The 11,030-nt window shown below is 40.8% G+C and overlaps 2 protein-coding genes across 2 annotated transcripts; both read left to right on the top strand.

Annotated features, from left to right (window-relative positions):
- Window positions 1–7: 7 nt before the first annotated feature.
- slc19a3b (solute carrier family 19 member 3b) lies at window positions 8–3,548 on the top strand. Its single transcript, XM_042217691.1, has 7 exons — window positions 8–446; window positions 781–946; window positions 1,068–1,431; window positions 1,562–1,713; window positions 2,544–2,736; window positions 2,965–3,106; window positions 3,373–3,548. Exons 1-7 carry the CDS (start codon window positions 222–224, stop codon window positions 3,523–3,525), a joined length of 1,395 nt encoding a protein of 464 aa, XP_042073625.1. The 5' UTR covers window positions 8–221; the 3' UTR covers window positions 3,526–3,548.
- Window positions 3,549–3,924: 376 nt separating this feature from the next.
- slc19a3a (solute carrier family 19 member 3a) lies at window positions 3,925–10,684 on the top strand. Its single transcript, XM_042217692.1, has 7 exons — window positions 3,925–4,080; window positions 4,396–4,631; window positions 4,714–5,191; window positions 8,970–9,048; window positions 9,797–9,989; window positions 10,136–10,277; window positions 10,369–10,684. The coding sequence occupies exons 1-7, from the start codon at window positions 3,934–3,936 to the stop codon at window positions 10,516–10,518; spliced, it is 1,425 nt and encodes a 474-aa protein (XP_042073626.1). The 5' UTR covers window positions 3,925–3,933; the 3' UTR covers window positions 10,519–10,684.
- Window positions 10,685–11,030: the final 346 nt, after the last annotated feature.

Genomic DNA, 11,030 nt, shown 5'->3' with positions numbered 1-11,030 from the left:
AGCCTTTAGCTTTCCCTGTGGCCTTTTACTTTTCAACAGATTTTCAGACCTTACTTCGCTGCTTTTAGATGGATGGTTGTCCGATATAGATCCAAGGTCCTTTGATAGTGGAGCAAATCTGTTCTGCAGTTTCACATTCAGCACTTATATGAAAGCAAAACAAAACAAATAAACATGCATCAGTTTTCATAAGCAGTGCATGTCATGAAAAAGAAGTACAAATGGGATCATCAGTACTGTTTTGTGGTGCTTGTGGTTTCCTACAGCTGACCAACTACCTGTTTCCTATCTGGACGTATTCCTACCTGGCCTTTCTTTTCCCCGTCTTCCTCCTGACTGACTTCCTGAGGTACAAACCCCTTATTATAGTACAGGGGTTCTTTCTCATCACCAACTATATTCTACTGTGCTTTGTCCCAGGTCTTCCTGCTATGACTTTCCTTCAGGTCAGTTAAAACTTCTTGTTGTTGTTTCAAGAATGATTAATATATAGCACTGAAAGGTGCTGTGAAAAAAAATACTTGCCCACTTCCTGATTTCTTACTATTTTGCATACTTACATCCTTCGGATCATCAAACAATTTTTAATGTTAAATGTAGCTAGTCACAATCTTTTTCACACAGGGCAGGTTTGGATCGCTTTCTTACCCTTGAAGAAATCTTTTAAAAGCTTTTGTATTTATTCCGGTTATCACAACTTAAATCATACCGTTGTTAATGCATTTAATAGAGTTTATCATGATCTACTGCCTCTTTACAACTGCTCTATTCCATCAACAGGTCAACTATGCTGTAGTGACTTCCACGGAGGTTGCCTACTTTTCCTATATTTACAGTGTAATTCCAGTAGAGAATTACCAAAGAGCTACTGGTTACCTGCGCAGTGCAATGTTGGCTGGATATACATTTGGCGCCACCCTTGGCCAAATGCTTGTCTCCCTTGCTGGTATGGGCTCGTAGTATTTGATCACAATAATATGAAAAATAACATTTGATGCATGACAAGAAAGAAAATTATGAACTGAACTTTAAACAAGCACTAATGAATGATCAATTGTAACCAACAGGCCTGGACTACTTCTATATCAATACTATTACCCTGGGAATTGTGAGTGTGGCATTTCTCGTCTCATTCTGGTTGCCCATGCCCCAGACAAGCATGTTCTTCAAAGGGAAGAAGGCTGCAGCTGTAGACTGCCAGCAAGAGGGGCCACAGGGAGAGAAGGAGTCAGTGACGGATAAGGATGGAGAAGGCTCGGGGAAAGGGAAGATGGAATATAATGGCAGTGCTGGCTACTGCAGCAGAGAAAATGTGGCCGCTGCAGTTCATCTGCTTTGGCAAAGCTTCAGGGAGTCCTACTCTTCCAGGCATTTCTTTTCTTTCAATATTTTTTTTAAATCACTAAGATGCTTTGAGTGCCCACTTGCATTTAATTAACACCTGGGATTACTACTAATTGGTCCAAATTTTTATAATGTATTCATAGGGTACTTCTTTTAAATAGTAGAAGTAGCTGTACAGTCATCATCATAATCTCTTGTCATAATTATCACCATTCAGACATTTAATCTACTGGTCCCTGTGGTGGGCTCTGGCCACAGCTGGCTACGTGCAGGTCTTCAACTACATCCAGCTTATGTGGGACCATATAGAGCCATCTGCCACGTCATCCATCTACAACGGAGGAGTGGAGGCTGCGTGCTCTCTTGTAGGTAAGATTGGTGTTAGAGCGGGTTATTTTAGATTAAAAATAATAATTACAAGATGTTCCAGTCAAACGACTGTAACAGCGTGAATGTGTCTACATCAGTCAGATATATTATATATATATAATATATATGCTCTTAATAAATGACATATGAGATAAATTGAGATAACTTTACTTTTCAACTTATTTTTATATCAGAGTAGAAGAAGAATGATGTAAGAGGGGGTCCATTCATTTGTACTGCAGTGAGCTGGAAGCAGGACTCTAATCAGAGTTCTCTGTCTCTGCTTCAATTAGAAAAGGCGAGAAGACTGCAGCAAAACCACATCATGTAGCAAAATGACATTTAACAATGTCATTACAGGCTGCCATTGCTGAATGCACATAGATCTATAAAAACCTGCAATTAAAGGGAATCAGCTGTGCCATATCTGTGGTAACTGATTACACAGACAATGTGTATTGATTTTGAACGGGAATAGCAGCACCCTGGTCCTTTTGGTTTAAGCTCGGCCCGCCTCAGTGCGAGAAGAAGAAGAGTAATTGCTTCTATTAAGGAGACAGAGTTAAAAGGTAATGGATTCTTTGATTATTACTGATAGTTGTTTCCAGGAGTTGGGTGAAACTGGTTCATCATAATAAGCAAGCGTTGTGGAGGCCAGGAAATGCATGAGTGTGCATGAGGCCACCGCAGCCTTTATTCTCCCGTTAAAGGGAGGTTAGAAGTAATGGACGAATCAGGGAATGACAATGGGAAGGATGCAAATGTGCAGTGGAGGCGCCGTCCGCTGGGATGTCAGACTAATTGCTTTATTTTTCTTCTTCATGGGCCAGGTGCTGCAGCAGCCTTCTCTGTGGGCTACATCAAGCTGACCTGGGTTGTGTGGGGAGAGCTGGCTTTGGGGATGTTCTCAGCTGTAGGGTCAGGTGCTGTGTTTCTGATGGCATTCACGAGCAGCATCTGGGTATGCTACGTCGGTTATGCCATATTTAAATCCTGTTACATGCTCCTCATCACCATCACAACGTAAGTGCATGATAGAATTTCTCCAATTGCTCCTCTAAATGTGTTTTAAAAGTGACAAGAACAACTTAAAGAATTCATTCAAACTGACTGTTTTGTCAGTTCAATACAGAGGAAAGGATGACAATATTAGTATAGAGTCAGCTTACTGGTTGCAGTGCCATACAAATCTATTGCAGTCTTAGAGTATGTGCTGAATCTCTCATAATTATAAGGACTTTGTCACCGCAGGTTTCAGATCGCCTCTAACCTCTCCATGGAGTGCTATGCTCTGACTTTTGGGATCAACACTTTTGTAGCCCTCTCACTACAGACCATCATTACAGTCACAGTTGTTGATGAAGCTGCACTGGGGCTGGACATCGTGACGCAGGTACCTGTACAGGCTGTAATTATACTACTGCGTATTAGAATGGCAGCACACGGGGATTTAACAACAACTCAAAGTCAAGAACCCGATGGCCCCTTCAGCGTTCTGCTGCTTAACTGAAGCACTGAAATGTGAGGACAGAGTGACACCTGGTGGTTATCATTAGCTGTTGCACGCAGGTCTATTTGATGCAGGTGGTTCACTGCCATAGCATAGATAAAATAATTCTAATAATGCTTAGGATTATGTGTCGTCTCTCTGCTCTGCAGTTTATCATCTACGGCAGCTACTATGCTGTCATATCGCTGCTCTTTTTGATCCGAGGAACCTACACCGCCTGTGTGAACAAACCCTGTCCCCGGCACACGGAAGCCAAGGAACCTGAGTGTGTGGAGGAGGTGATTGCTGCAGAGCGTCTCTGACCTGTGTCAGTGCCCGACAGGTTTTTGGAAGATTGGAACTAATTTACCTTACACAGCTGCAAATTAACTAACGAGAGCTTGTAAATATGCTTTTCTTAAACACTACAAACTGTAACATTAAACGTTTATACACTGAAAAGCAAACATTTATGTGTTGTGTATTTTTGCTATCTGCAACCCAGACAGGAAGACAAACAACACAATAAAACAGTTACTTCTGATTGGTATTAAAGTCCAGAGTTTTGGGCGCTTACCTGTTTAATTTATCAAAGTTTTATCTCAGCTTGTGCTCGAGTGTCACCAAGATTGTGTTGCTCTTTGACCAGGTTGCTGATTAACAAAATGCCTAGAGAGTTGTGAGGTATTTTTCCCCCATCACACACTCACACATGAAACAGGAAAGCCAACATGGAGGCAGTGAAGAAGTGGAGATCAGACTGGAAGTATCCCACTATTCTGCTTTGCATTTATGGATTCCTCAGCACAGTTAAACCACTGGAGCCTTTTCTCATCCCATATTTGACAGGACCGGATAAGAATCTGACAACTGAGCAGGTATATATGACATATGCTAGAAAGGCTATAGTGTAATTCAATCAAAACAGACTTAGAAAAGAAATGATTTTCAGTTTTTCGGTCCTTATGGTGGAAAAAGTTAGTAACTTGCTCTTTTGTACATGCTGCAATTACAAATAATCACACACACATGCACACACAAGCTGGTGATTCATAGCAGAGAGATAACCGGCATCTTTAAAAAAATAAAAATAAAAAATCTAAGTGATAAAAATCCAATCAAGATTCTGAAACCTTTAATCATTTGCTATAAAGTCATGCATTTCCTGCCTTTGATGAGTTTTTCCCTGACAGGTCAACAATCAAATTTTCCCAGTGTGGACATACTCCTATCTGTCCGTGCTAGTGCCGGTGTTCCTTCTCACTGACTGGCTGCGTTACATGCCTGTAGTGGTGTTTCAATGTGTTATGATCTTCATCACCAAAGCACTGCTGCTGTGGACAGCAAGTGTGCCAGCCATGCAGGCTACGCAGTTCTTTTACGGAGTCGCGACAGCCAGCGACGTGGCCTACTTCTCCTACATTTACAGGTCATGTAGTACATCTCACAGATTTGGATTTTTAGCATTGCTCATGGGAGACTTGACATTTTGAATATGCTCTTTATTACAGTGTAATAGATTTGAAGAGATACCGAAAGGCCACCTCTTACAGCCGCAGTGTCCAGCTCCTGGGGTATACAGTGGGCTCCGTGTTGGGTCAGCTGCTTGTCAGCTTCGACCTCATGTCATACAACAACATCCTGGTGTTCACTCTGGTTCTCACTGCCATCGCTCTCCTCACTTCCTTCTTCTTGCCAATGCCACAGAAGAGCATGTTCTTTCATCAAAGACGTGGGAGACAGACTGCAGCAGAACAGTCAAACGCAATAAATGCATCACTGGAAGATGGAGGAGGTGAAATGGAGAGTGGAGAAGGAGAGCCTGATGCTGAGAAGCTTGAATCTATCATTACGCAGAGTTGCGGCCAAGTCCTCCTCCAGCTGTGGAGGGATTTCCGCCACTGCTATTCCTCTAGACAGCTGCTCTACTGGTCTGTGTGGTGGGCAATGGCTACCTGTGGGTATAACCAGACTGTCAACTATGTGCAGGTCAGTTATGAACAGTGTTGGGTAGTTTTGTTTCAATTCAATTCAATTCAACTTATTTATATAGCGCCAAATCACAACAAAAGTCGCCTCAAGGCGCTTCATAGATACAGAGAAAAACCCAACAATCATATGACCCCCTATGAGCAAGCACTTTGGCGACAGTGGGAAGGAAAAACTCCCTTTTAACAGGAAGAAACCTCCAGACAGAACCAGGCTCAGGGAGGGGCGGGGCCATCTGCTGCGACCGGTTGGGGTGAGAGAAGGAAGACAGGATAAAAGACATGCTGTGGAAGAGAGACAGAGGTTAATAACAGATATGATTCAATGCAGAGAGGTCTATTAAAGCTAGTATAAAGGTGAGAGGAAATCAATCTCATGGAATCCCTGGCAGCTAATCTATTGTAGCATAATAAGGGAAGATCAGGTCCGGTCCTCTGACTAATATTTAGCAAAAGGAAGTTTTTAAGCTAATAAATAAGATAATGTACTGTATCCCCTATACCAAATGGAAGGGTTCAACAGAAGATGAAAACGAAGTCGTCATCTACTTTAAATATCAGAAAACAATAGGTCTCAGAGCGAACGAGTTCTATAGTAAATAGTTACATACAGTACTCTTATATAAGATCGTTTCAGTTACTATCAGAGTAATATGAGTGAGAAAGTCTTTGTTTAACTCAGATAAATTCTTTGTTATGGTCCTGTGTATGATACAACAAGAGTGCCATCTACTAGCTGCTTTTGCCACAATTGCGGGGGGCACCACACAATATGAGAGAAGATATAACATTTCACAAGAAATCCAACCTGATCATTACGCTTTTACCACAAAGCAAAACTGCTACGGTGCTTTCGATTGACGAATCAGCACGCTCTAAAAGATTTGAAAGCAGACGAGATATGCAACAGGTGGCGGAAAAATCTCCGATTTTGAACAGAGTGCACCATATTGGAAATAAAGTTGAAAAATGGAAAATAACCATGGTTGTGACAGGATCAGGGTTCGAGGGTTATATTATAACATCATTGTTTTGCAAACAGAAATATTTTAAAGTGAACTTAAATAGAAATAAGTTCCTTGCTCCCTTTCCCTTTTAATGGCCTTGACTCACTCAGAACTCAGTACATCGTAAAAGACTGTTTGTCAGAAGTATCCCACCAAGTGATAAAATAAATGTTTCATAATGTTTTATTGATATCCATATGACTCCCTGTTTTCCATTTCCCTCTCAACTATATAAACATATTCAGCAAGTTTAGCTGTGCTCCACATAACGAATTAAATTATAAAAATTAAAACGGACAAGTTAAAGCCGCTGTTTTACATGCAACCTCGCTGTTCTCTTTCTTGGGCAATAGCGGACGATATAATACAAGAAGAAATAGTGCGTATGACAGATGAGTAAAGAAGGGAGGAGAATAGAAGAAAGACTGTAGGTAACAGTAATAGCTTGGTTTTTTTATTGTACGGAGTCGAAACTACCTCAATAAACAACTCTATAGACGTTCTTTTACGCTTCCCCAGCACTTCGTCACCTTGGGGCGCACGATTCTATACTCGCAATTTCATTTTTTTTAATAAAAAAATATAAACACCTTACAATTTCGATCTAAAAATTTTAATAAAAAAATGCTCACAAATTATAAATCTTAGCAGTTAAATGATATATAGATCTTAAATTAGAAGATATAGAATTCATCTAACTAATAGAATCTTATTCACAATATAGAGTTGAGCACATGGCGGATCAGATATAAAAGGATATATTTCAAATGAAAAGAATTGAAAAAATATATTATACCAGCACATATTAGAATTCATCCAATCGTACTAAAATCTTTTCCTTACAATGTGCTGACTTTTTAGACTCTCTGATTTGCTCATATCAACTCCAAGCCTCGTACATCTCATTCTCTTCTGTGCATTGTCGACAAAGCAGTTAAATTAATTATTTATATTATATTGTACTCAGGTTGAGTATCTGCTCCCTTTCCAACGGAGAATTAACTTTAACCTTAAGTTAACCTTATATAATTCCAATTTAATTTAAGTTTCATGAATTATTCCTTTTAATATTTTATAACCCTGGCGGTCATCAACTATGTATGCTCTGTTTGTAAGGTTTTTAGGGTCACTGCAGAAATTAATTTACATTCCCGCGGAGCGTTAAATTTTGGATTCTCTAATCAATTTGCACCAATTGAGGCCGGACATTTTTGCTAGCCGATGCGTCCGTTCACAGTGAATTAGTTTTAATTGTTACAATATATTCTTTTAAGTTTAAAATAGGATAATAATTCCTGCTTAAGAACCCCCCGTGGAGCCCTGTCCTCATGAAAAAAAAGTGTTAACAAGCCTTATTTTTCAAGCATTTGAAAGCGGTTGTCGTTTTTATGTGATGAAGCACAACCGATTCCTCACCCAGCCAATACGTGAGCAATCAACGGTAAACAATTCAGTGGAGTAGTTCAGCCACCTTAATGTGCTGTTAAATTAACTTACTCCACCAACAAAACAGTAAAATGACAGTTCATATGCGCAAAAGATTTTTATTCTGGGCAACTCTGCGTCGTCCTACATGTATTTGCTTCCAGCCCTTTTTCAGGCGAGCCAATAATCTCTACCAGTCCTCTTTCAGACGAGAATGTTAGAAATAGGTATTCCTACGTAACCTCTGCCAGGCCTTTTTCAGCCGAGAATGTTACTACCTATTATACTTTTGTATACAGACCACAGGTTGCCTCAGTCGTTTTGTCCGCAAGGTGTATCAAGTGTAGAATATTCACCTCAGTCTGTGGTTGCCGGTCGGGTGTCTTCCATCAACCCCCACCATCGTGAACCTGTATAAGACGCTGGCCAGGACCCGAATTCACGTCCCTGGACTTTATCCTTTCCGGGAAAGGAGCTGTGCACAGACTTCAGCGCAGCTTTCTCACGACGTCGGGACTTGATGAAAGATGCCGCTGTGAAATGGAGCGTGATATTACTATTAATACCAGTCCAATCCGGCTCGAAGGACCAATTAAATGTCAAGGATATCAACAATTATCAAACACTCAGGTGAAGAAACAACACTTAGACACTTGGAGAGATTTTTAACGTGCACGGGTGAGCGCTCAACAGAGAGACTCACACTCAGCTGCAGGCGTTTCCTTTATTTAAAGCATAGATAGCAGTTCCTGTTTTTCATGTTCGTGTGTATATGTGTGTTCAGCAAGTCAGTTTCTAAGAATAATAAAGATAATGCGAGTCAACTTCTGCGGACGTGTGGGTGCGGTGAAGCTCCTATCAGCTTCTGAAGATGTGTATTTTTGTGCTGATCTTGTGGCCTTATCACATGGCACATGCGGCTTGAAGTTTCACGTTTATCAAGCTGAGCTGCACAGTGAAAATATGAACATTATCAGTATTGAAGCAAAGCATAAAAACATTTAAACATTATTCTTTGACAATTAGTTACCGTGCTCGTTACCACAATAATAACGTAGTTACTGTAACGCGTTACTTAATAACGCGTTAGTCCCAACACTGGTTATGAAGGCAGCATAAACAAAAATGTGAGCTGTAAAAGCATCTGAATCACTGCAGCAATCCAAATTGCTACTGGGGGCTGCTTTACGATGGGTTTACCTGCAGTGAACAAGTAGTGCCTTGTAGTTGCTGAAGCCTTCTCTTGTGTTAATAAAAGGCATTTTAGATATATATTTTAAACAGAAATAATTAAACACACACACACATCCTTGAACAACCTAATGATACCCACACCATACTGCACAGGTGCTGTGGGAGCATGTGCAGCCTTCTCAGAACTTCAGCATTTACAACGGAGGCGTGGAGGCAGTCTCAAACCTCTTAAGAGGAGAACAATGAGTCAGATAAGATACAATGACCGCATTGACCTTCATGTATTAAATAATGGGAAGACTCAGTAAATTATATATTATACTGTACTCACTGTCATGGTCCTGGGCCATGTTGGCCCAGTGTTCTTAGTTTTCTTGTATGTTTGTATTTTGTTCCTTATTTAGGCCATGTTTTCTGAGTTGCCCTGTTGTGTTGTTCCCTAAGTGTTTTCCCTTCATGGCTTTTACCCCCTGTGTGCCCCTCTGTGTATTTATGAGCCCTCGTCTCCCTTTGTGGTTGTTTCATGTTTCCCCAGCCCGTTATGTCTGTGTTTTCCCCGTGCTCTCTCTCCTCCTGTCTGAACCTCTGTGCACTTCCTGTTTACTTTGTGACTCTCACGCCTGTACATGTCATGTTCAGTTCACCCCGCCCTGTCTCGTTATGATTATCAGTGTCACCTGTGTTCCCCGTGTGTTCCCACTTTCCTCGTTAACCCTCTGTGTATTTCTGTCTGCGTCTCCCTCTGTTCGGCGTCGCGTTCTCCCTCATGTTGTGTGTTATCCTCCCCGTGGTTCGGTTCCTTGTACATCTCATGCTTTAGTTTTCCCAGTTTAGTTTATTTTGTATTGTTTCTCGTGGCCAGCAATAAAGCTGTGTTTTTTGAGTCTGTGAATCTGCATCTTGGGTCCTTCTCCTGCCTGCCACACAACGAATCATGACATGTCCTAATTTGTCTTATCCCACGTGTACATGCTTTCCAGGTGCAGCCACTGCCTACGGGATAGGCTTTACTGAGGTAAGATGGGAGCAGTGGGGAGAGCTGGCCCTGGGTGGTTTCTCTGGACTAAGTGCAGCTTCACTGTTCCTCATGACTTTCACTGGCAACATTTGGGTCTGCTACAGCGGTTACGTCGTTTTCAAGTCACTGTACATGACGCTGATAACTATAGCAATGTAAGAGTGTCAAGTCACATCAGGGTTATACTTTACCACAGTTTAGTTTGATTTTTATTGCAGATATAAGAGCAAAAAAGCTAAAAATAAAAATAAAAAAAAAACCCTCCCCAACCTTTAGATTAAGACAAATTCTATGCTTGCAGGTATCAGATTGCAGCTGATCTCTCAATGGAAAGATATGCACTAGTCTTTGGGGCAAATACCTTTGGAGCACTGGCTCTACAGACGATTATCACGTCTGTTGTAGTTGACAGTAGAGGGCTAGGCCTGGCCATCATTCCCCAGGTAAGCCACCAGATCACAAAATATGTACAGCAGCACTGTTTATTTGTCCATTAGCGTCATTAACCTTTTAAACATGTACTCTTCTTTGCAGTTCACCGTGTATTCCAGCTACTTCTTGGTTATCTCTGTTGTTTTTTTACTTCGGGGTCTGTTCAGTATTTGGAGAGCACAAAGAAGCAGAAAAGAGACAATTCCTCCAGACAAAGATGAAACTCCAGGCAGCGAAGAACACAGATTCTGAACACGTATAGAGCGTTATAGTGTGTCAGTTATGGTTTCCCATCCCTAAATTGACCTCACATTAGTTCATAAGTAGCAGAAAAAAAGTCTTTAAATTACTTACTTCAACATGATGAATAGAAATAAATTTTTTTTGTACAAAAACAATAAAAGAATGTTTCACACATCCATATAAATGAATGCTTTGGTCGTTTCTTTTTACTTAAAATTCATTTTAATATATATACTGTATATATTTACACCTTAACTTAAACTTTTTTAATACCCAATGCAAGTAAGTGGTTTTCAGTTCATCAGCCATTTCTTCTGACTGTCATTTGAAGTGTTGCAACTCTGTCAGCAGGGCGGAGACAACAGAGAAACGAGCCCCCCACCCCACCCATCCCTGATGTAGCATTCAGTCCTCCTCCTAACCCTAACCCCACCTTGATAACAGAATATATTCATTTCCTTAGTGAGAACAGTTTATCTAAAAGGGTCCTGCACAAATAGTTTGGTTCTTTACAAATACAG

Source organism: Haplochromis burtoni, unplaced genomic scaffold (genome assembly GCF_018398535.1).
Source record: "Haplochromis burtoni strain Fernald_Lab_line unplaced genomic scaffold, NCSU_Asbu1 Contig_2619, whole genome shotgun sequence".
NCBI classification, from domain to species: domain Eukaryota; kingdom Metazoa; phylum Chordata; class Actinopteri; order Cichliformes; family Cichlidae; genus Haplochromis; species Haplochromis burtoni.
This window is presented reverse-complemented; position numbering and strand designations above follow the sequence as displayed.